Source organism: Pongo pygmaeus, chromosome 19 (assembly GCF_028885625.2).
Source record: "Pongo pygmaeus isolate AG05252 chromosome 19, NHGRI_mPonPyg2-v2.0_pri, whole genome shotgun sequence".
Taxonomy (NCBI): Eukaryota; Metazoa; Chordata; class Mammalia; order Primates; family Hominidae; genus Pongo; species Pongo pygmaeus.
This window is the reverse complement of record NC_072392.2, coordinates 76,749,742-76,775,000: the sequence shown is the minus strand read 5'-3', so window position 1 is coordinate 76,775,000 and position 25,259 is coordinate 76,749,742. Positions and strand designations below refer to the sequence as shown.

At 51.0% G+C, this 25,259-nt stretch overlaps 1 protein-coding gene across 3 annotated transcripts; it reads left to right on the top strand.

Annotated features, from left to right (window-relative positions):
* The first annotated feature begins 3,022 nt into the window (after positions 1-3,022).
* On the top strand, positions 3,023-24,816 carry MEOX1 (mesenchyme homeobox 1). 3 transcript variants are annotated; one of them, XM_063655667.1, is made up of 4 exons: positions 3,042-3,102; positions 3,577-3,904; positions 21,364-21,536; positions 22,990-24,813. In XM_063655667.1, exons 2-4 carry the CDS (start codon positions 3,781-3,783, stop codon positions 23,110-23,112), a joined length of 420 nt encoding a protein of 139 aa, XP_063511737.1. In that variant the 5' UTR covers positions 3,042-3,102; positions 3,577-3,780; the 3' UTR covers positions 23,113-24,813. The 3 variants fall into 3 exon arrangements, with proteins under 3 accessions (XP_054313749.2, XP_054313750.2, XP_063511737.1); XM_054457774.2 differs by having other exon boundaries at positions 3,023-3,904; positions 22,990-24,814; XM_054457775.2 differs by lacking the exon at positions 21,364-21,536 and having other exon boundaries at positions 3,023-3,904; positions 22,990-24,816.
* The last annotated feature ends 443 nt before the right edge of the window (positions 24,817-25,259 follow it).

The window sequence follows — 25,259 nt, the reverse complement described above, 5'->3', positions numbered from 1 at the left end:
TCACTCTGTTGCTCAGGCTGGAGTGCAGTTGTACAATCTCGGCTTACTGCAACCTCTCTGCTTCCCAGGCTCAAGCGATTCTCCTGCCCTCAGCCTCCCGAGTAGCTGGGATTACAGGCATGTGCCACCACGCCCAGCTAATTTTTGTATTTCTTTCTTTTTTTTTTTTGAGACGGAGTCTCGTTCTGTCACCCAGGCTGGAGTGCAGTGACGCGATCTCGGCTCACTGCAAGCTCTGCCTCCCGGGTTCACACCATTCTCCTGCCTCAGCCTCCCGAGTAGCTAGGACTACAGGCACCTGCCACCACACCGGCATTTTTTTTTTTTTTTTTTTTTTTTGTATTTTTAGTAGAGACGGGGTTTCACTGTGTTAGCCAGAATGGTCTCGATCTCTTGACCGCATGATCTGCCCGCCTCGGCCTCCCAAAGTGCTGGGATTACAGGCGTGAGCCACCACGCCCGGCCTAATTTTTGTATTTCTATTAGAGACGGGGTTTCACCACGTTGGCCAGGCTGGTCTTGAACTCCTGACCTCAAATGATCTGCCCACCTCGGCCTCCCAAAGTGCTGGGATTATAGGTCTGAGCCACCGCACCTGGCCTGCGTAAAGGATTTCATTGAAGATTTGCAAATGTCTGTGGGCTGGGCTGCCTCTATTTGAATCCTGGGTCCTCCGCTTCTCTGCTGTGTGGCCTCCTGTGGGTCACACAGTCTCTCTGTGCATCGGAGTCTTCTGCTGAAAAACGGAGCTGATAAAAAAAAAAAAAGAGAGAGAGAGAGAGAAATGGAGCTGATGAGAATGACTGTTGCCTCAGAAGGCTTTTGTGGGAATCCATGGGGGTAAAAATGTGTAAGGTGCAAAGTGCCTTACACAGATCCCACTCTGACTGTCATCTCAGATGAGGAAACAGAAGTTCAGAGAGATGGCCGGGCACGGTGGCTCACGCCTGTAATCCCAGCACTTTGGGAGGCCGAGGTGAGCGGATCACGAGGTCAGGAGATTGAGACCATCCTGGCTAACACGGTGAAACCCCGTCTCTACTGAAAAATACAAAAAATTAGCCAGGCGTGGTGGCAGGTGCCTGTAGTCCCAGCTACTCGGGAGGCTGAGGCAAGAAAATGGCATGAGCCTGGGAGGCAGAGCTTGCAGTGAGCTGAGATCACGCCACTGCACTCCAGCCTGGGCGATAGAGCGAGACTCTGTCTCAAAAAGAAAAAAAAAAAAAAAAGAAGTTCAGAGAGATAAGGTGATTTGTCCCAGGGCACACAGCCAGGAAGTGGCAGACCTGGGGCTTGAACTCAGACCCGTCTAACCTCAAACCCCATGTCTCTTCCTCTGCATCTGGCCTGCTACAAACTGAACAGCAGGACACCTGAGGCCAAGTGCTGATTCCACCATTTCTTAGCTGTGTGAGTCTGGGCAGCCCAGTCATCCATCTGAGCCTCAGTTTTGTCATCTGCAAATTGGAGACATAATTCTTACTTATCCATCCTAGGAAAGTTGTGAGGCTCAGAGAATTGTGTGTGCCACAGCTAAGCCCTGGGCAAAGCAGAGATGAGTCTGGTTGGCAGCTATGACCCCATCCACTCTACTGGTCTACAACACTCTGACCGCTTGTTCCAGAAGAGGGCACATCTTTTCATATGTGCACCCCTCCCCATCTTTTACAGCTGTTCCTGCTCCCAGGATGTGTATCTGACTGGAGTTTCTGGATTAAAGGCAAGTCGTTGCTTCATTCCACATCCCTGGGTGCCCTTCCGCTCTTCCTAGGAGCTTCTCCTGCACCCACCCCCCAGGGCCCCACCTCCAGGCAGCAGAGCTAAGACCTAGGGGCCCCTCCTCAGGGAACCCTGGCAGTCTTTGGAAGCAGCCAGCAGAGACGCTGCCGTTAAGGTCCATGCCTGTTTCTGCCCCCATCCTGCTGCTCTGGGCCATGGCAATAACCAGTAGGGAAGGAGTTCTGGCCCCTGGGTGTTAGGAATGTCGTCCTCCAAGAAATTGCATTAACCCTCTGAGAGACCAGCAGGGCGCAGCCATGAGGAAGACTGATTGGGCATCGAGATGGCACTTGGGCTGGCTGCCCTGTGATGTGCACCAGCCCGGAGACCCACGTGCCTGCTTGCCAAAGAGGCTGCTTTGGGGAATGAGGAGCCCCTGATTCCTATTGATTCCTATTTCCCTACCCCAAATTCCTCGGAAACCTCCGCCTCTGGGGGATGAGAAAGGGAAGCAGGTGGGTGGAGGTGAAGGGGGCAGGGAGCAGGTGGGAGGAGACCCGAAGAAACTTCAAGGAACTTATTTAAGAGCCTTGCCATTGCTGTGAAGAAAAATGACTTGAACCTCTCTAGAGAAGAGTGTGGCTAATTGGCATGTAAGTTGGAGGTTAAAGAGCGGAAGGAAGAATCTGATTGTTTTTTTAAGTTACTGAGAAAGTGAGAATGTCACTCTGGGCAGAGAGAAATTCTTTTTTTCTAGAGTGTGCCTTTCTTTATACCACAGACCATACTGGGCCGCTGAGACTTGCAAAAAAGATTTCTTTTAATCCACCTTCCTTTTTCGCAGGCAGCAGTAGAAGGGCCTTTAAATCAAATGCAATCACCAAGCTTGTCTCTTGCTCTTATTCCTCATTTCACTCCCTGGAATTTGGCATTTGATGGATTCTGGATCTGACTTAAGGCTTTTTCTAAATCCAAGACTTGGGGAATTTTGTTAACAGTGCAATAAAAATAACTTCATAGTGTTACAGGAGGCACATTAAAGACGGTGTGTGTGTGTGTGTGTGTGTGTGTGTGTGTGTGTGTGTGTGTGCTGCTCTCTTTCCTTCAAAAAAAATACAGACAATGTTTCTTTAAAAGTCTCCATCTGCAAATCCCATTAGATGTGCATATAAGGTTTCTGATGATTAATAGTTGCCTGCTAGGGTTTTGGTTGGAGGGGATCTTGTGTGTGTGGGTTAACCCCTCCCTCTCCTCTCTCACATTTCACTTCAGAAATTTGTCACTCTCTCCCCACCGCAGGATTTAAAAGTGTGTCCCAGCAGCCCTGGTCCAGCCCTCTGCAGGCATTTGCTCTGGGCTCCAGGACGAGCTCCCCGTCAGCTGGTGCGTCTGGGTTGGGACAGTGAAAATGTTTAGTGTCATTGGCGACAAATACACATACAGGGGATCCCAGTAGGTAGGCTGGTGCATTGGAGGGGCAGGAGCAAGCCCGACATAGGTGTGTGCACACACATAGGAGTAGCTGGCCACATGTGTGTGTACTTTAAGGAGAGACTTTAGTTTTGGGTTTTTTTTTTTTGGTTCCTGGGGTAAATTTTCTGTTGAACATTTTTCCCTCCTATTTAATTTTTTTTCTTTTGCATTTTTAAAAATTTGAACATAAAAAGTATAAAGAATCAAATATTTGAAAGGACTGAGGCGTGCAGCAGACAGCAGATGGATCCCGCGGCCAGCAGCTGCATGAGGAGCCTCCAGCCCCCAGCCCCTGTCTGGGGCTGCCTTCGAAACCCCCACTCGGAAGGCAATGGGGCCTCAGGGCTACCCCACTACCCGCCCACCCCGTTCTCCTTCCACCAGAAAGCAGACTTCCCGGCGACAGCGACGGCAGCGTACCCTGACTTCTCAGCCTCCTGCCTGGCGGCCACCCCACACAGCCTGCCCCAGGAGGAGCGCATCTTCACTGAGCAGCACCCCGCTTTCCCACAGTCCCCCAACTGGCACTTCCCTGTCTCAGAGGCCCGGCGCAGGCCCAACTCAGGCCCGGCAGGGGGTTCCAAGGAAATGAGGACCAGCAGCCTGGGCCTGGTGGACACCACAGGAGGCCCAGGTGAGGACTGCGGGGTGCTCGGGAGCACTGCCAATGAGACAGAGAAGAAATCATCCAGGCGGAGAAAGGAGAGTTCAGGTAGGTGGCTCAGGAGCAGCTGATCATTCCTTTACTGTGTGACCTTGGGGAAGTTACTCACCCTCTCTGTGCCTAGGTGCTCTGAGCATGAATTTCTGTCTAGCCTATCCAAATGCAGGAGACTGGACCAGTTACCTTTGGGGTTTCTTCCACTGAGAGTTCTAGGATTCTCTGGTGATGGGGACCATGTCTGTGTCCCAGCACTCCTGGGCCCCAGGAAGGGTGTCCCAGCAAGAGAATGAAACAAGATCAGCCAGGATTTGGAGGACACGTGAAATGGATCCTGTGGGTGCAGACTGGTGAGGGCTGGTGAGGGGCTTTCCTGAATCAGGCTGCCATTGAGTCATGCTCCTCCCCACCATGCTTTGGCCAGCCCCAAGTGGTCCTAGAGCCATAGGGCTCGCTTACCATGGAAGTCAGCTGAGGTTAAGGCTCTGAGAGCTAAGACTGAAGCTGGGACCCTGGGTGGCCACCCAAAGCCAAGGCCCTATGTGTCCAGGAGCCTAGAGGCAGAGAAGCAGGCCTGCGGCTTGGATGGGAGAATCAAGGGGTGAGGGGGTGATAGAGGGCTGAGGTTTGGGGCAGACTGCCCACCAGGTATCACCCTGTGGAGCTGGGCCACGTCCAGGCCAAGGGGACAGACAACTCAGCATGATGAGATCTGGCTGACCCCCTGGGAAGGCAGCCCTGCAAGGAGCTGCAAGGGATGGGCAGCCTCTGAGAGAGTCAGGGAGGCAGGCAGCCAAGGGAGTCCGTGCTGGAGTCCCAGAGGCTGGAGGATGAGGTTGGCCTATTTGTTAAGATTCCAGCTAAAGCCCTTCTCTTCCCCGGGTGGGGACCTGCTACTTCCTCACCTCCCCACCAGGCCCTCCCTGGTTGCTCACTCTGCCTGTCCACCTTTTGTCTGGTTCCTTGTCCCGGCCTCATTCAGAACAAAGCAGTGACCAAGCCTCCTGCCCGCGCTGCCCTGTTTTCCTCCTGACAGCCGCCCTCAGGGGCACACCTGTCTGTCGGAGCCTGTAGAGGACCTTCCCATGGGGCTAACCAGGGCAGGACAGAAAAGAAGGACACCAACCAACAGGTGGGAATGCTTTGTGCTTTGCTTTATAAGCACCGCTTTCCCGAGTTTCTGCTCTTAGCCAAGCCCAGGAATGCTCTGAGATGAATAAAGGGGTCTCACCCAAAAAAGCTCAAACTGAGAGGAAGAAGAGGCCTGCAGAGGTGTGTCAGCAGTGGGATGTGCCCTGATGGGGAGGCTTAAGGTGCCATGGAATACCGACGTCAGCTCTTTTGAGTCCCACGGGTTTGGGAGATGGGGACAGCAGGTTTTATTAGTACCTTGATTCTCTCCATCTGCAAAATGAAAGACTGAAAGTTGGTGAGAACACAGAAAGAATGGGGTCAAACTAGAGTGAGCATCTCATCTCCATTTGCCCAGGACTTTTCCAGTTTTAGCACTGAAAATCCTGTCGTGGGAAACCCCACAGTCCCAGGCAAACAAGAGAATTGGTCACCCTAGAAGTAAGCTCAAACCCCAGGCTTCAGGCCCCCGATATCACCCCCTTCAGAGATTTCAAATGCAGTCCTCATTTTGAAATGATATTTGGTCTGTCTGCTTGAAGAAGCCCCTTCTTCAATGGGTGATAGGAACCCTAACAGCCCTCGCGGCTGCTAAATAGAAGGGCCCTTTAAACCGCCAGCCAGTTAGATCCCCATCCCGAAAATTAACTCATCCTACCCCTGGTAGGAAATGTGCTAAGGATGAGAAGCAACTCTCAGCGACTTGGCTCTGAACCCGGTTGAAGAGCTTTCCCCTTGGTGGCGGCACCCAGCACTGTGGCTCCTTCCTCTCTGCCACTTTCCAGGGAACTGAGAGCCAAGGGCATTGGGAAGGGATAGCAAAGCCAAGAGCCTGCTGGGCTCAGGCGGAATCTTCCAGCATTCTGAGTCTCAGCAAAATCCAAATGTACCAGCTCTCTTTTTGGCGAGTGGCCGATGGCCCTGCAATGCAGAGAGAGCATTCACACTAAGCAGCTGGCCACCCAGGAGTACAGGGACACCCTCTGCTGAACGGCCTGCATGCTTCAGGGTCAGACTTTGGTGGAGGGAAGTTCCCATCCGCAGGAGCCCTGAGCTTCCCTAAGGGTCCCTTCAGGAGCACCAGCAGCAGATGAGGCAGGGCCCAGCGAGCTGACTCTCACTCGTCCCCCTGTGATTCCAGACAAACTCGCTGTTCAGCATGGAAATCTTTATTGCCCTGAGGCTTGCGTCCTCCTTTGGAATTTAACTGAAGGGGAGGGAGGAGGCAAGAAAGATCAGCTTTGTAAGAGCCCAAAGAAGGGGGAAAGCGACGCAAGGCTCATGACCTACTCCAGGAATCTGGAATTCAGCTCAGAAAAGGCAAACCCACAGACAGCCCCCCACCCAACCCTGCCAATCCTGAGTCTATAATTGAATCCTCTCTCCAAAATTGTGATATTTTGTTCATTATAAATTTTTTGCTTTATTTTTGATTTTAAAAAATATTGCCTTAAAATATTCTTTTTTTTTTTTTTTTTGAGATGGAGTCTCACTCTAACGCCCATGCTGTAGTGCAGTGGCACAGTCTCAGTTCACTGCAACCTCTGCCTCTTGGGTTCAAGCAATTCTCCTGTCTCAGCCTCCGGAGTAGCTGGGATTATAGGCGCACACCACCTCTCCCGGCTAATTTTTGTATTTTTAGTAGAGTCGGGGTTTCGCCACGTTGGTCAGGATGGTCTCAAACTCCTGACCTCATGATCAGCCCGCCTCGGCCTCTCAAAATGCTGGCATGAGCCACCGTGCCCGGCCTGCCTTAAAATATTATTGATCTTGACTACAGAGGGGTTGGGCATGCCCTTGCATTTGGGCCTCCCCAAGTCCAGGCTGAGTGGTCCCCGGAAGGTTAACCAGCACTGATCAGAAACGTGTTTTCCATAGTTCCTCCCAGCCAGACAGACAGGCTGCAGTGTCAGCATGGCAACTTTTGGCTGCATGACTTTGGAAAAGTTCTTAACTTCTTCCAGCCTTTGTTTCCCTAGCTGTAAAATCGGAATATAGCAGTAGCACCTTCCATAGAAAGTCTCTCTGTGAAGGTTAGATGCAGTGATCTATGAGATTAACTCTGTGCCTGGCACATAGTAAGAGTTCAATAAATAGCAGCTGTGAATGGTATTAGGCCCATATTTCCTGAACCAGCCTTCAGAATATAAGGTCTGACAAATATTTCTATATTTATGGGGATGGTGGAATAGAATATTTCAATTATGCTGTCTCAGAAATTCCTGAGTCTAGGGAACTTCTGGCAATCATTTTGGTCCAGTTGTCATCAGGAGCATGGAGCTCAGAGACCTGCTGGAGAGGTTATGGGGTGAGTTGGGCCTGGCAAATGCACCCCATATTGAGTGGCTGAGAAGCCTCCAGAAATGGAAAGTTTGTCGCAAGAGGAACGTTCTCTGCTCTCCCTTCCTCCTCTGCCATCTCCTTCAACTGCTCCCCGCTCACTCCCAGTGAAATCTGGAGCTGATCTACTCAAAGAAATTATCAAGAAAGCAAGGGTTGTCCGGGCGCAGTGGCTCATGCCTATAATCCCAGCACTTTGGGAGGCTGATCCAGGCAGATCACCTGAGGCCAGGAGTTCAAGACCGGCCTGGCCAACATGGTGAAACCCTATCTCTACTAAAAATACAAAAAAAAAAAAAAAAAAAAAAATTAGCCATGTGTGGTGGCAGGCACCTGTAATCCCAGCTACTTGGGAGGCTGAGGCAGGAGAATAGCTTCTTGAACTCGGGAGGTGGAGGTTGCAGTGAGCAGAGATCACACCACTACACTTCATTCAGCCTGGGTAGCAGAGTGGGACTCCATCAAAAAAGAAAAAAAAGAAAGAAAGAGAAAGAGAGAGAAAGGAAGAAAGGAAGGAGAGAAAGAAAAAGAAAGAGAAAGAAAAGAAACAAAGAAGGAAAGGAAGGAAGGAAGGGAAAGAAAGAAAGAAAGGAAAGGAAGAAAGAAAGGAAAGGAAGAAAGAAAAGAAAGAAAGAAAGAAAGAAAGAAAGGAAGAAAAGGAAGGAAGGAAGGAAGGAAGGAAGGAAGGAAGGAAGGAAGGAAGGAAGAAAGAAAGAAAGAAAGAAAGGGAGAGAAAGAAAGCAAGAAAGCAGGGTTCCTGGCCTTTGGCACTTCCCCACCCTGGAGACCAGCACGGTGTTATCTTACCCAAACCACTCCCAGCCCCAGGCCAATGGGGATTAAAGACCCCTGCTGGCAGGGACAGCTGTGAGGCCGCTGTTGTTTTCCCCCAAACTGTCCTTGCTACTGTGGTTGTCTTTAATTTATGGGAATGAGGGATTTTGCGGTGGTTTCCTGATGGGGTTCAAGGGAAGGTTGCGTGTGATTAGAGTGGCTACAGGTGAATCCGATCGCCCGCCTGGGAAAGCCATGGTGCTAGAACTCAGCACTGCTCCCTCCTGCTCTCACGTCCTCACTCTGCTGAGACGTGCCTTTAATCAGACGTGATTTGTCTCATCCTTCTTCAGCTCCAACACGTGTGTTCCCAGAGCGGTCCTGCCCCAATTTCTCTTTGCAAGACCTGCTCTCTGCCTTCCCCTGCCCAACCACAAATTTGCCTAAGGTATAAAACTCCACAAACAGGCCTCTCTCTCCTCTTTTCCCTCCTGATGCCCCTTTACAGGCCACCTCCCCACCCCAGGTCCCCTCCACTACCCCTGCCACGAAGCCACACCAGGGGACTGACCTTGCAAACACATCCTGCATTTTCTTCCCCCTCTCTGACTGTGCTCTGGTGGTTTCTCCTTGCCTAGAGCACCCTCCCCTTCCCCATACTTCTGCCTGTTGAAGTCCTACTTAAAAACCACCCAGCTCAAAAACAACCCCTTCCAAGAATATTTTTGTCCTTCTTTTTCAAAAATTTATAGCTACATTTGTATATAACATAGTATCAAAGAAAGCTACAGTTAAGAAATTTTAAAGTCTAGTATCTGCTAGAATCTGTGTTGATTTTTCTCACTTTAGCTTGCAGTTGTTTCATAAAGGAACTCTTCTGAGGTTTCTTACCTGGGACATCTTATATTTGAAATCTCCTTTTTTAAAAATTGGGGTCAAATACACATAACATAAAAGTTACTGTCTTAACAGTTTTTAAGTGATACAGTACAGTAGTTGTGCAATCGATTTCTAGAACTTTTAATCTTGCAAAACCGAAACTCTATCTCCATTAAACAACACCACTTTTTCCCTTCCCCCACCCTCTAGCAATCACCATTCTACTTTCTCTTTCTAAGCATCTGACTATTTTAGATACCTTACATAAGTGAAATCATGCAATATTTCAACCAGGTTGTAGCAAGTGACAGGATTTTCTTCTTTTTTTTTTTAGAAAGACAGCGTCTTTCTACGCTGCCCAGGCAGGTGTTGAACTCAGGGCTTCTAGCAGTCCTCCCACCTTGGCCTCCCAAAGTGCTGGAATTATAGGTGTGAGCCACCATGCCTGGCCTCCTTCTTTCTGAAGACAATAACATTCCATTGTATGGATATACCAAGTTTCTTTCTTTCTTTTTTTTTTTTTTTTTTTTTTTGAGATGGAGTCTCACTCTGCTGCCAGGCTGGAATGCAGTGGCGTGATCTCAGCTCACTGCAACCTCCGCCTCCCGTGTTCAAGTGATTCTCCTGCCTCAGCCTCCTGAGTAGCTGGGACTACAGGCACATGCCACCACGCCCAGCTAATTTTTGTATTTTTAGTAGAGACGGGGTTTCACCATGTTGGCCAGGATAGTCTCAATCTCTTGACCTCATGATCTGCCCGCCTCAGCCTCCCAAAGTGCTGGGATTACAGGCATGAGCCACCGTGCCCGGCCACCAAATTTATCCATTCATCTGTTGATGAACATTAAGGTTGCTTCCATCTCTTGGCAATTTTGAATAATGCTGCAATGAACATGAGTGTGCAAATACCTCCTGGAGAGTGTATTTTCTTTTTCTTTTTTCTTTTTTTTGAGACAGGGTCTCACTCTGTCACCCAGGCTAGAGTGCAGTGGCGCAATCTCAGCTCACTGCAAGCTCTGCCTCCCGGGTTCATGCCATTCTCCTACCTCAGCCTCCTGAGTAGCTGGGACTACAGGCACCCGCCACCACGTCCAGCTAATTTTTTGTATTTTTAGTAGAGATGGGGTTTCAGCGTGTTAGCCAGGATGGTCTCAATCTCCTGACCTCGTGATCCGCTGGCCTCAGCCTCCCAAAGTGCTGGGATTACAGGTGTGAGTCACTGCGCCTGGCTGGAGAGTGTATTTTCAATTCTTTTGAGTGTATACCTCAAAGGGAAATTGCTACATCATGTAGTAATTATATTTTTAATTTTTCAAAAAAATTATTTATTATTAGAATAAAAAATAGAGACAGGGGTCTCGCTATGTTGACCAGATTGGTCTTGAACTCTTGGCCTCAAACAATCCTCCTGCCTCGGCCTTCCAAACTGCTAGGATTACAGGTGTGAACCACTACACCTGGCCATATTTTTAATTTTTCCTTTTTCTTTTTTTTGAGACGGAGTCTTGCTGTCGCTCCGGCTAGAGTGCAATGGCGTGATCACGGCTCACTGCAATCTCTGCCTCCCAGGTTCAAGCGATTCTCTTGCCTCAGCCTCCCAAGTAGCTGGGATTACAGGCATGTGCCACCACGCCTGGCTAATTTTTGTATTTTTAGTAGAGAGGGGTTTTACCATGTTGGCCAGGCTGGTCTCGAACTCCTGACCTCAGGTGATCCGCCCGCCTTGGCCTCCCAAAGTGCTGGAATTACAGGCATGAGCCCCTAATCTCCCCTTCTTATAAGCACATCAGGCAGATTGGATTGGGACCCACCCTAACAGCCTCATTTTAACTTAATCCCCTCTTTAAAGGCCCTATGTCCAAATAGACACACTCTAAGGTACTGGGGTTAGGGCTTCAACATAGGAATTGGGAAGGGAAGCACAATTCTGCCCTTGTACAGGGACTGTACGGGGACAGGAACAAGGGACAAGGTTCAAACTGTGGCACAGACCCTTCAGTTGAAAACCCCTTTAGTGAAAGCAGCACCTCAGATGTGTGCCCGACCCCAGAGTTTTCCTAGCTCAGGGTCCTGTTGGCTGGTAGAGCTTTTCCACTGAGACAGGAAGTTGTTTCTAGCCACAAGCAGATCCCTGAATTCCTATCTTACTTACACCAAGTACAGACATAAAAAGTGGAGGCAGTTGGCTGGGTGCGGTGGCTCACACCTGTAATCCCAGCACTTTGGGAGGCCGAGGTTAGCGGATCATGAGCTCAAGAGATCAAAACCATCCTGACCAAAATGGTGAAACCCCATTTCTACTAAAAATACAAAAATTAGCTGGGCGTGGTGGCATGCACCTGTAGTCCCAGCTACTCAGGAGGCTGAGGCAGGAGAATCGCTTGAACCTGGGAGGTGGAGGTTGCAGTGAGCTGGGATCATGCCATTGCACTCCAGCCTGGGCGACAGAGCCAGACTCTGTCTCAAAAAAAAAAAAAAAAAAAGAAAGAAAAAAAGTGGAGGCAGTTTTAGGAGTGCATCTCTAAAGAAGGGAGCTGTTTGACAGAGGAAAGGAGAAAAGAGGCATGGGCTGGGCGCAGTGGCTCATGCCTGTAATCCCAGCTATTTGGGAGGCCGAGGTGGGTGGATCACTTGAGGTCAGGAGTTTGAGACCAGCCTGACCAACATGATGAAACCTGTCTCTACTAAAAATACAAAAATTAGCTGGGCGTGTTGGCTCACGCCTGTAGTCCCAGCTACTCAGGAGGCTGAGGCAGGAAAATCGCTTGAACCAGGGAGGTAGAGGTTGCTGTGAGCCAAGATCGTGCCACTGCACTCCAGCTGGGGAGACACAGTGAGATTCCGTCTCAAAAAAAAAAGGCAATGGTAGGCTGGGCACGGTGGCTCACATCTGTAATCCCAGCACTTTGGGAGGCTGAGGCTGGCGGATCACGAGGTCAGGAGATCGAGACCATCCTGGCTAACACGGTGAAATGCCATCTCTACTAAAAATATAAAAAAATTAGCCAGGCGTGGTGGCGGGTGCCAGTAGTCCCAGCTACTTGGGAGGCTGAGGCAGGAAAATGGCATGAACCTGGGAGGCAGAGCTTGCAGTGAGCCGAGATCACGCCACTGCACTCCAGCCTGGGCGACAGAGCGAGACTCTGTCTCAAAAAAAAAAAAAAAAAAAGGCAATAGTAGAGATGAGAATGAAATAAATAAACAACCCCAATAAGTGTCACCTGGGTTGCCAGAGTGATGCCAAGTCCCATACAAGTGACCTCATGCTCATGCTCACCCCCTTGCTGGGCCACGATACAGTAATAGGAGAAGGGTGGTCAGAGACTAAGGTCAAGTGCATTAACCAGGTAGCCCTGGTTCAGGTCCCTGATCCACAACTTCCTGGCTGTGTGGACGTGGGTGAGTCCTAACCCTTCCCGAGTCCCAGTTTCTTCTGAGGAATGAGGATAACAGTACCTACTTCATAAGGTGGGTAGCTGTGGGACTAAATGATATCAGAGATGCAGAGTCCACAGCCAACACTTGGTAACCCCTGGGTCCAGTTTTCCCAAATCTGCATATGAGCACCCCTTTCTCTTTAAAGTCCTCCCCTGATGCTGGCTGGCTGCATCAGGTTTCCCACGTTCAAAAACAGGCCAGAGTGTCCTGAGCTCTGCTGGAGTCTTTCCCCCCTGCCGTCAGCCGGGCCTGCCTGACTCTGACGGTGCTACTGGCCTACGGTTGTGGCAGTGCTGGGTGGAGTGTGGTTTGACGGGTGCACAGCTGCAGCAGCCCCTCTTGTCCCGAGTCCATGTCCAGAACCCCTAGTGAGGAAGAAGTTTTATGGTCCAGAGTGGCCAGCGTGGGAGGGGAGACAGCAACTCCACACTCAGCCAATATCCCTCTGGGCATCCCCGGCCTCCTGATTAGAGCTCCTGACCTCCTCTTCTGACAAGCAAAGAAAGCTCAGAGCCCAAAGCAGGACTCAGGCTTTGGCCACCATCTGAACTCAGAGGCTCCAGCACAAATCCCACGCCTGGGCCTACTCAGGCCCCGATCAGGTACAGTCGGAAGCTCTGGAGAAAGTCCATTTCTGCTGAAGCAGCAGGATCCCGACCAACATCGAAGAGGGAAAAGTCCACTGAGCCCGTGAGCTGTAAGAAGGTCAGCCCAGGGGTCGCCTCAGCTCTGCTCCGCCACTCTCCCATGCTAGGGACTCAGGAGTCCTGCCCACTCACCTATTTCTCTGGCTTGAATAAATCAGGGGCACTTGGGCCCAGGGAGGGGGGATAATTCAGAGGCAGAGAATCCTTTCTGCCTGAGAGACAGGACTCACAGCCCCTGCAGATCTCCAGAGCTGGCCCTTTTCCCCAACTCCCTCTCTGCCCATAACTTGGGCTTCTCACCCAGTTTGGCTCCCTGGCCTTTGGCCAGGACCCACTCCCATCCTTTTCTTTTCTTTTTTTTTCCCCCCTTGTTTTTCTTGCATGCAGAGGTGGAGGAACAGTGTGAGCAGTGGGCCTGGGTCTCAAGCCCACACTTCCTTTGGTGACAGCTGAGGGTGACATATGGAACTTATAAACAAAACCCAGAACTACCCATGCCTCTCCCTATCCCCTCTTGAAAGCTGCTGCGCTTCCCCCTCACCAACCCACCCCACCTGGGACTCTCAGCAAAGACTATAGCACCAGACTTTTTTTTTGAGACGAAGTCTCGCTCTGTCACCCAGGCTGGAGTGCAGTGGCATGATCTGGGCTTACTGCAAGCTCGGCCTCCCAGGTTCATGCCGTTCTCCTGCCTCAGCCTCCCGAGTAGCTGGGACTACAGGCACCCGCCACCATACCCGGCTAATTTTTTGTATTTTTAGTGGGGATGGGGTTTCACCGTATTAGCCAGGATGGTCTCGATCTCCTGACCTTGTGAGGTCCACCCGCCTCAGCCTCCCAAAGTGCTGGGATTACAGGTGTGAGCCACCGCACCCGGCCAGCATTATGCATTTTCATTCCAGAAGAACCTGCCTCTCTCCCGTGAAACATCCCTTGAATTCCCCGGCCCCAGAGAGGCTGGAGCCCTGCCGATGTCTCTTTAGGCCCCTACAGGAGAGGAAAAGGGCCTGGACACTGGGGTGGGGCAGGGCTCAGTGAGAAAGTCAGGCCAACCCCAGGAAGCCAGGGAGATCCTGGATGTGAACATCCAACCAGTCTCGGGCTGGCTCCATCCCAGTCTTGTCTATTTCGATGGGCTTTGACCCTTCCTTCTGAGGTTGAAAGTAGGAGAGCTTAGGAGGACATCAAAGTGTCTATGCTGTGACAGTGCAGGAAGCCACAGGCACCGTTTTCAGAGGATTTGCCAAGGTTTCACCTACTGATGTCATGCTCCACATATTCCCTTCTTTTTCCCTCTCTGGGGAGTCCCAGGGAGACAGATCTGAACCCAGACCCAGACAATGTCCCTAAGATAGGCACAGCCTCCATACTCATCCTCCCCTGAAGGCAGTGTGACATGAGGCTATAGCCCTAGACTGGTCCCGGGGGCCTTGGGCAAGTCATTTAGTCTCTGGGTCTTAATTGCTCATATGTTCAACGGGCTAAAGTGTACCTTACCTACCTAATGGAATAATTAGGATACAATAAGAGACAGCCCAATAGGGTGGAAAGAGCTTCCTATCAAGAAAATCTGGGTTCTAGGCCCAATTCTGCCCCTAATTTGCTGTGTGTCCTTACAGGAGTTCCTTACCTTCTCTAGGCTCACCTATAAAATGAAAAGGTGACATTGATCATCTCTAAGTCCTTCCTACCTCTATTTTCTATGATTCTGTAGTATCTGTGAAAGCCTAAAAGAAGTTCTCTTTGGAGGAAAGAAATCCCTTGTCAACTGCAAAGTGCTATTTGAATGTGAGGCATTTGGCCTCCTGTCTGGTTTGGATAGGAATTTATGTAAATTGGTGCCCTCAGTGTTGGACTGTAGAGTACAGAACTCCAGAAATATTCAGACAGAAATGGGTCTGTCTGAACCTCCTTGTAGCTCTGATAAAGCTGTCTGTTCACTTTAGGAAGCCCTGCCAAATGTGGCAGTTACATATGAAATAATTTGCCCTGGATGGCATGGAAGCTCATGGTGGAAGCCGCAATCACACGCACACCATTTGCATTTCTCTGGGCAGTTGACTGGTCCCTCACAGCCCTGCTCCAGCGGAGGATGAGGGCTATGCAGGGGCTGGGGCGGGGCAGCTCCTCCCTAACCACAGAGGCAGCCCTCTAAGGGCCAGCATCCTCCCTCTGCAGTCCTGGAAGAGGCAGCTGCGGCCGCCAAGAGAGAAGCAGCGCAGGAGGAGTGATGTGGATTGCCATGTGACACATCTAGTTGTTGTGCCTGGAATTGTGGAACTCTGAAGGCTGCAGCAATAGTGGCCTAGGCCGGGTGCAGTGGCTCATGCCTGTAATCTCAGCACTTTGGGAGGCCGAGGCAGGTGGATCACCTGAGGTCAGGAGTTTGAGACGAGCCTGGCCAACGTGGTGAAACCCCATCTCTACTAAAAATACAAAAATTAGCCTGGTGTGGTGGCAGGCACCCATAATCCCAGCTACTCCAGAGGCTGAGGCAGGAGAATCGCTTGAACCCAGGAGGCAGAGGTTGCAGTGAGCCGAGATCCCGCCATTGCAGTGACCAATCTCCAGCCTGGATGACCAAAGTGAGACTCAGCCTCAAAAAAAAAGAAAAAAAAAAGCTGAAAGGCCAGACATTTAAAAGATAACCCTTTCACACAGGTCTGGAGACGTGGTGCCTTAAGGAGCATAGTGCTCTAACTCTGCCCATGAGTCATCTCAGATATAATCTCCAATAGAACTCTTTCTGATGGTTCTTGTGAACAGAGCTTCAATGATATGCCAGGCACTGTGCTAGGTGTTAACGCCCGCTATCCAGCTCCTGTTACTTCTCAGCCTGATCAGCACAGCGGGTGTAGCTATTCTTGCTTTGCGAATGAGGAAATTGAAGCTCCAAGAACCTAAAGGACTTGCCCAAGGTCCAAAAGCTCTTCCTCAGTGCCTCACTCACCTACGAGTGCTAAGGCCCAGGTTCACCAACAGGTCCTCCGACACGTCTGCATATATAACTTCCCTCCACACAGCTCGAGGCAGGAGGAGAGAAATGGCCCAGCAGAGCCCTGATCATTGAGCCGTGGGAAGGCTGGGGAGGGCTTTGGGAAAGAGCACACAGCAAGACCTCAGATCTGACTGAAGGGAGGAACTAGGAGCTGAGACAAGAATACGTGAAGCTGGAAGAGCCTCAGACTTCATCAAGGCTAGGGGTTCTCAACAGAAGAGAGAGTAGAGAGTGTAGGGCATCAAGGCTTATGTGCTGGGAAGGAACTCTGACACCAGCTCCCTGGCAGGAATAGAATCCAGTCCAATCCCATACTTCTACACATGGAGAAACTGAGGCCCACAGAGGAGAGAAAGGCTCCCTAACAAAGTTGTACTATCCTGGGAACAGACCATCCTGGGAAGCATGAGTTAGTTTCTTTTTTTTTTTTCCTTTTTTTTTTTTTTTTTTTGAGACAGAGTGTTTCTCTGTTGCCCAGGCTGGAGTGCAGTGGCACCATCTTGGCTCACTGCAAGCTCCGCCTCCCAGGTTCATGCCATTCTCCTGCCTCAGCCTCCCCAGTAGCTGGGACTACAAGTGCTTGCCACCACGCCTGGCTAATTTTTTGTATTTTCAGGAGAGACGGGGTTTCACCATGTTAGCCAGGATGGTCTCAATCTCCTGACCTTGTGATCCGCCCACCTTGGCCTCCCAAAGTGCTGGGATTACAGGCGTGAGCCACTGCACCCAGCCCAGCATGAGTTACTTTCATGTGGCAGGGTGCACAGGAACTGTGCCCATGAACAGGGTGACCGAACAGCTCCCAGAAACGGCATGCAAGTGCTCATAGTGTTTCCATCTTGCTGAATATGTTGCAATTTGTAACACTGTTGCAGAACAAAGAGAGTGTAACTTCCACTTCAGCTTTCATAGCTTGCTTCCCATACTTCTGGTCCCTTCATCATTTCCAACAGTGGTGAACGTTGATCCCACTCGGGGAAGTTGACAAGGGACAACCGCCCTCCCAGAGCCAATATCCATCCCACCCACCGTTAGTAGGTATTGCCCCCAGGTTCACACAGGGAGTTAGCTGAGACCATCAGTTCCCAACCCAGGCTTCTTCTTCCTGTTTCCTCTGCTGGAAATCGGCACTGGAGCCCCAGAGGCTAAATCAGGGCAATAAGAGACAGGAGAGGAGAGGTGGCCAGGGATGAGGCATAGCTTGGCTGGCAGTAGTCAGCTGCCCTATGTGCAGAACTGGGGTGGGGGAAGTTGTTTGGGGGGACACTATGGGGCACCTGTGCACACCTAAGCAGGCCTTGGAGGAGGGTAGATGTGGGTAGCAAACAGGGTGGTGACCCCAGGACCTCTAGAAGGGGTGACAAGCCCAGCTGCCATGGTCCAGCTCCAGGCCCCAACCTGGGCCAGCCAGCCAGGAGATATGGAGAGCTTTGGCTCTAATCAGATGGATCTGGGTTCAAATCTCCCTTCTGTCACCTAAAAGCTGCCAGGCACACTGGGCAAGTTCCTGGGTCTGTCTGAGGCTGGCTCTTCTGTATAACAGGATTATTTAGCAAACACTTAGCAAGTAATTTTTCCTCTTCTCTCTAGGAGAATTATATGCAGAACTGGTTGGGGGTGGGGTAGGGGGCAGTTGTGCCAGGTACAGAAGCAACTATGGCTAGATGCTAGGGTGAGAAAAAGTGTTTCCCTGGGGAGACAGCTATTAATCAAATAATCACACAAACCCACGTTAAGAGTGCTAAAGGGGGTAAGAACAGTATCCACTCATAGGCTGCTGTGTGGTGAGGTTAAAGCTGCAGATGCCTCTGGGCACACACAGAAACCGTCAAGAAGTGCAGCTGTTTCTATCCCAGCCCTTCAATGGCATCTCGTGGAGCTGAAAAATTGGAGAATTTATTTGTCCAGCACTTTTAGATTTTTTTTTTTTTTTTTTTTTTTTTTTGAGACCGAGTTTTGCTCTTGTTGCCCAGGCTGGAGAGCAATGGCGCAATCTCGGCTCACTGCAACCTCCGCCTCCCAGGTTCAAGCGATTCTCCTGCCTCAGCCTCCCGAGTAGCTGGGATTACAGGCATGAGCCACCACGCCCAGCTAATTTTTTGTTGTTGTTTGTATTTTTAGTAGAGACGGTGTTTCTCCATGTTAGTCAGGCTGGTCGCGAACTCCCGACCTCAGGTGATCCGCCCGCCTCAGCTTCCCAAAGTGCTGGGATTACAGGCGTGAGCCACCGTGCCTGGGCACTTTTAGATTTTAATAGCATTTTGCCCACACATATTAACTCGTTCAGTCTTCCAATAACCCTAGGAGGTAAGTGAAATTGTTTTCCTCAATTTCTTGATGAGGAGACTGACGCCCAGAGAGGCTAAGTGACTTCCTCAAGGTCTCCAGCATGGAGATTCAGGATTCAAGCCTCTGCGCAAGTCCTCTGGGCTATCCACTCCCCGCAACCGTGGAAAGCAAGGGCTGGGAAACACTAAGCCTCGGGACGGGAGGAGATTGGGAAACCAGTCCCCGACCAGTCCCCGACCGCGCCCGTCGTCTAAGCCCGGGTTTCCTGCCTCTCTCCGGGCCCGTGGGCCGGGCTGTGCTCCGGGAAGCCCGTCACCCGCTTGTGACCGACCCTCCCCGGCCTGCTGCCAGGAGGGGGCGCGGCGCTGGCAGCGGCCAAGGCCGGAGGGCTTCTCGGGGACCCCGGCCCGGGGCTGCGCGTCCTTCCCTCCAGCCCACGCTCCCGCTTCCGGAGGGGTCTGGACCTGCCTCCTCCGGCCTGGAGCCAGAGGCCGCCGGGCAAGCAGCCCGCGCTAGGAACTCGGCCCCCTGCCCTGCTCCCCGGGCGCGCCCCGCGGGCGGCCAACCCGGATCGGACGCGGACCCCCGGGCCAGGGTGCCACGACACCCCTGACCCGGGCACCGGGACTATCAGGCCCCTCCCCCGCCTCCTCGAGTTCCCGGAACGGCGGCACCCACTCCCCTTCCATCCCCCGGCGGAGGCCGCGGACGCGCAGCGCGAGGTGGGCCAGGCCAGGCGCCCAAATCACTTTACCGTGCGCCTCCTGCTCGAGAGCCGCCCAGCCCAAGGCAGTGGGGCGCGGAGGCGGAGGACGGGGAAAGCAATAGAGGGAGGTGCTGGGTGGGGGAACCAGCTAGGCTCAAAACTCCAAAGCGGATCGCCGGGTTAATGTGGGGTTCCTGCCTCGCCACCCACTCCCAATGCGGCTGCTTAGCCGACTGCATAGGCGGCTTCTCTGCCTTACACTAGCGGGTCTGAATTCCCCAGCCCAGTCCCCCAGGGAGCTTAGACCCGGCCTCTGAAAACAGAGGATCCCTCCTTCCAGCACTCCTCGCCAGCAAGACAGAGATGGGTCTTTCAGGGAGCAGGACGTTGGGGCGCAGGTTTCGGTAAAGCACCTCACTCGGAGCCACGGTCTCCATGTCTATAAAATGAGGACAATGGGCCGGGCGCGGTGGCTCACACCTGTAATCCCAGCACTTTGGGAGGCCAAGGCGGGCGCATCACGAGGTCAGGAGATCGAGACCATCCTGCCTAACACAGTGAAACGCCGTCTCTACTGAAAATACAAAAAAAAATTGCCGGGCGTGGTGGCGGGCGCCTGTAGTCCCAGCTACTCGGGAGGCGGAGGCAGGAGAATGGTGTGAACCCTGGAGGCGGAACTTGCAGTGAGCCGAGATCGCGCCACTGCACTCCAGCCTTGGCGACAGAGCGAGACTCCGTCTCAAAAAAAAATAATAATAATAAATAAATAATAAAAATAAATAAAAAAAGATAATCAGTGAAGCAAACGACTTTTAAATGTTAGAGCCCCGGGCTCCTGCAGCCATTCCCTGGCCACGTGGCATGCATTGCGAGTTAATTGTGTAGATGTGTGGTCTTCTTCCCACCTCCTCCCCACCCACTACCTCCATTCATTAAAGTGAAGGTAGAGCTGCCTCCCACCTGTCTGCTCAAGAGATAACCATTCAGCCCCTTTTATTTTTCAGGACTTTACCGTTTGTAAGCCCTTCCTACATTTTTTTTTTTCAAGACGTAGTCTTGCTCTGTCGCCCAGGCTGGAGTGCAATGGCGTGATCTCGGCTCACTGCAGCCTCCGCTTCCTGGGTTCAAGCGATTCTCCTGCCTCAGTTCCCAAATAGCTAGGATTACAGGGGCATGCCACCATGCCCAGCTAATTTTTTGTATTTTTAGTAGAGAGGGGGGTTTCACCATGTTGGCCAGGCTGGTCTCGAACTCCTGACCTCGTGATCCGCCCGCCTTGGCCTCCCAAAGTGCTGGGATTACAGGCATGAGCCACCGCGCCTGGCCCCTACATATTTTTCATTTGAACAGTATGTGTGTGTCAAATCGCCTGAATTTAATTCTTGTCTCCCACACTCCCTGGCTGAATAAACTTGGACAATTTGCTTAACTTCTCTGTGTTCGTTTTCTGGTCCATAAAGTGAGACTAATACTAGAATCACTTGGTTGGGCTATTGAGGAATAAGAGGCTAATATATGTCAGGTACAGCACCTGGCACAGAGTGTGTCCCCTGACCCTGTTGGCAGTTATGACTGAGCTCCACTGAATCTAACATGCAGCCTCCTTCAGAGGGCTCCAGATGGCTTTCCAGACTTGGCCCTCTGGAGCAGATTCTGATTCGGTAGGTAGGTCTGGGGCAGGCCTGAGATCCTTCAGGTCTGAACAGCTCCCTGGTGCTGCTGATGCTGCTGGCACCCAGGCACTCCTTTGAGTGGTGAGGTCTTAGAGCAGCGGACTTGACTGTGCACCAGACGCATCTGGAGGGTTTGTAAAAATAGATTGCTGAACGCCATCCCTAGAGTTTCTGACTTAGTAGGTCTGGAATGAGGCTAGGATTTGCATTCCTAACAAGCTCTCAGGTAATGCTGATGCTGCTGATCTGGGGACCATAGTTTGAGGCTTTGTTTTAGAGCATCTCACCCCTCAAGCTTATGGCCACCAGTAATGTCATGCTGGGGGGTGGGCTGGGGAGTAGAGGTCATTAAGCAGCCAAGAGTAGCTTCTTGTGCTTTGGGAATAAGAGAAAGTTCGGGGTGGGGGGAGGGTGGGAGGCAGGTACCTGAGATTGGAAACCAAAAATAAAAAAACTTCCCAGTTCTAATATTGGTAAGACACCAGAAGGAATAAAAAGGACAGTGTAGCTTTTTTCTCAGCATCCTGTAAAAATAAGGGAGACTGGGAAAGACTGCCTAGTTGCTCAAGGGCAAAAGAAAGGGAATGGAGTCTCCTTCAGCCCATGTCTTCCCGTTTGGGGTCCTCTCTCCCCAGACAACCAGGAGAACAGAGGAAAGCCGGAGGGCAGCAGCAAAGCCCGCAAGGAGAGGACGGCCTTCACCAAGGAGCAGCTGCGAGAGCTGGAGGCAGAGTTTGCCCATCATAACTACCTGACTCGACTCCGCAGATATGAGATCGCGGTAAACCTGGACCTCTCTGAGCGCCAGGTGTGCCCCCGGTGGCCCCTCCTCTTTTTTGCTCTCTCATCTCCCTCCCTTCCCTCCTTTCCCACCACCCCTCCCTGGACCTTCTCCTTTTTCTTCCTCCAGCCAGTCCAGCGGTTTTCAACTGTGGCCATACCTGAGAATAGCCTGGGGAGTTTTGGGTTTTTCTGTTTTTTGTTTTTTGAGACAGAGTCTCACTCTGTCACCCAGGCTGGAGTGCAGCGGCGCGATCTTACTGTAACCTCCACCTCCCGGGTTCAAGCAATTCTCCTGCCTTAGCCTCCCAAGTAGCTGGGCTACTGGCATGCACCACCACACCCGGCTAATTTTTGTCTTTTTTTTAGTAGAGGTGGGGTTTCACCATGTTGGCCAGGATGGTCTCAAACTGCGGACCTCAGGTGATTCACCTGCCTCGGCCTCCCAAAGTGCTGGGATTACAGGCGTGAGTCACCGTGCCCGGACCCTGGTGAGATTTTAATAGTGCTGATGTCTGGGCTCCACCCCTAGGGATTATTTTAATTGGCCTGGGATGGGATACAGGCCTCAGAATTTTTCAAAGGCCCCCTAGGTTATCCTCACATGCAGCTAGCTTGGGACCTATGGTCTGGCTATTCCCAAACTTGAGTATATGTTGGAATCCCCCAAGGCACTTGTTCAAAATGTGGATTCCGGAGGTCTGGAGAGAGATTTTACCATAATGAGTGGGCCTGAGAATATGTATTTCTAGTACGTTCTCCAGGTGATCTGGATATGCAGCTGGTTCCTGGGCACACTTTGAGAAAAACTTCCCTGGCCCTTTGTTTTGGACTTTCCCTTCAGCCACCCCACACCCCCACACCCATGCTCTAATACGGAATAATAGTAATAATAACAGTAATATTTGATAGCAGATTTCAGTTGACAGAGCACTCTGCCAGAGGGCTGGATATTGAATCAGAAGACTTAGATTCAGATCCTGCCTCTATCACTTTTCCTAGCCCTGGGACCTCTGGGTCTCCATCTGTAAAATGGGATCATAATCCTGCAGGTAATACTCAAGCTCAGATGAGAAAATGTGCTGATCAGAGCTATCTAAACCAAAAAATGCTCTATAAATGTGCCTAAGGATAAGGCTGATGACCTCTGCTCCCAGACCCTTGGGGAATGGAGGTAGGGGGCAGGGGGACCTGGCACAGGCGGGTCAGGGCATGTGAAGGGGGTGGGGCCGATGCAGAGTGCTTTTAGAACATGTTTCCCTGTCTGGGGCTTTATCCGAAGCCACGAGACAGACCTCTGGGCAGATTGGTATGTCCTCTCTTCAGTCTTAGTTCCTGGGGCCTTTGAGGGAGTAAGGAGTGGTAAGTGATGGTTTCAAGCTGGGGTCCCTGGAGTTACACCCTGGCTAGCCTAAGCATTGACATGGGGAGGAGGTCACACTGGCCCTGGAGTGACCAGGCTCCTTTGCTTCCTCCCCCAGGTCAAAGTGTGGTTCCAGAACCGAAGGATGAAGTGGAAGCGTGTGAAGGGAGGTCAGCCCATCTCCCCCAATGGGCAAGACCCTGAGGATGGGGACTCCGCAGCCTCTCCAAGTTCAGAGTGAGATTCTGCAAGGAGGAAAAATGACTAAGGACTGAGCCCCCACCCAACTACCCCCACCCCAATCCCACCTTCACCCTCTTCCTTCCCCAGCCAGGGCAGCCTCTCCACATCTTTCCCTGACTCTTGGATATGAAACTGCCCAGCATTCCTGGGAGTCTTAGGATTTTCCAGGAAGTTCTGTCCAGCCTCTTAGCAGCCTCTTCCCTAGGGCCTTTGCTCCCACACTCTTATGGAATCAGACAGAGATCCTACCAGGCCGGATGAATCTGGAAACAGCTTCAGAGATACTGCTTCTCAGGGTCTCTTGGCTGCCACCCATGCCTCCTCCTACTGCCGTTCTTCTATGTCAGCCAGGCCTCCTCCTGGTCTGGACACCACCTGGCCTGGTGGGAGAGGAGCTTTGGAACCAGCTGGTGACTCGGAAAGTAAATGCTTCAAAAGGAAGGAAATGACGGAGACATATGCCCTTGCTCACCTTCCTCTGTAGGCTGCACATCTGAGGCTTTGGGGCCCCTTAGTTGTCCCCAAACCCCAAGAAAAATCAGAATGAGGAGAGTCAAGGACAGCAGCTCAGCTGCTGCAAGCCAGAAACCCATCCCTGTCTCCAAATTTGTTGGCTAAGTGGGGACACTTCTGAGCACTGACTAGAGAAGACAGAAAAATAGCCCGATGCAGGTTTCGGTGTCCCCATATAGGCCCGTCCACACAGGCTTGACTGGGTGGGCAAGAATGAACCCATGACAGCACCTGCTGCTTCAAAATCAAAATCAATTTAGGGATACAGCAGGGGCTGTTGGGCTGTGCTCCAGAGAAAAGGAGCAGCTACTCCTTTTAAATCCACGATTTCTGGATTGAAAACCTCTCCAGATGCCAAGTTGTTGGGCGGAACAACTAGGGACTGAAAACAACGTAGAGGCTGGAAAGTGTCCCCTGCATTCTGGAGGGGAGGGGAGATAATAAGGAGGGCTGCTGGGTGAGGGCCTGGAGATGTGGAACCCTGGAGTGGAAGGTTCTCCAGTGACAGTGTCCTGTGACTGCAAAAGGGGACAAGAAAATCCCTCTTCCTCCATGGGATGGATTTAAGCTCTTGCTGTGTGTTCTACAAATGCTGTTATTGTGGGAGGAAATGCTAGGTTTTTGTGTGTGGACTGCCCAGACCTCAGCCAGGTCTTCTGGAGATGCCACTTAAGGACTGATGGCCAAAGAGCATGGGGGACTGAAGCCCTGGCTGCCTCAGCGCTCTGTCTCCCAACACCAGCTGGTGTTGCAGAGGGAGGTCAACGTGAGTTTGGATCTCTTGTACGCAGATGTAATCATTCACATGTAAAAATAACCCCACCTCCCCACCCCAAAAAGGGCAAGAGCTGTGGAAAATGATTGCCAAATGAGATGGCTGGTTACAGCATGATTTTTTCTAAAACATACTTCATATATTTTCTTAAGATTACATCAAGCTAATTGTGCAAGGTCAATTCACTTTGTAAGAAAACTCTCGGAGAAATAAAATCAATAAAAAGCAAAGTTCCCAGGCCTTTTTCTTTGCAGAGCGAACAACCACAGCTCTTGTGTGCAACCTTCTGATTGACCAGACAATGTCTAGAAGCAAGAGAAAAAGGGAAGAAATGATCTAGACCGAGCTGTCCCCTTTAGTTTTTCAAAAGGTGGGTACAAAATATAATTGGTGCCAAAAAAAATTTTTCTCCCACGCATATGTATGGTCTTCATTTCTCATTGTAAAAGTTTAGCTTTCAGTTTCCCTAAACCATGACCTATCAAATAGTCAATGTTTTGTAAACAAAAGATGAACTCTTTTGTTAATAAAGGAATTTTGACCACAAAGTAACCATCCCTAATGTTTAAATTCAAAGTTTAGAGATTTTATTTTTCAAGGTAGAAAAGTGTATATTAATAGTAGTAAAAAATGACATAAGAAAAAATATCCCATATTTTGTCTTTTTTTTTTTTTTTTTTTTGGAGACAGAGTTTCGCTCTTGTTGCCCAGGCTGGAGAGCAATGTCACCATCTTGGCTCACAGCAACCTCCACCTCCTGGGTTCAAGCGATTCTCCTGCCTCAGCCTCCTGACTAGCTGGGATTACAGGCATGTGCCACCACGCCCAGCTAATTTTTGTATTTTTAGTAGAGACGG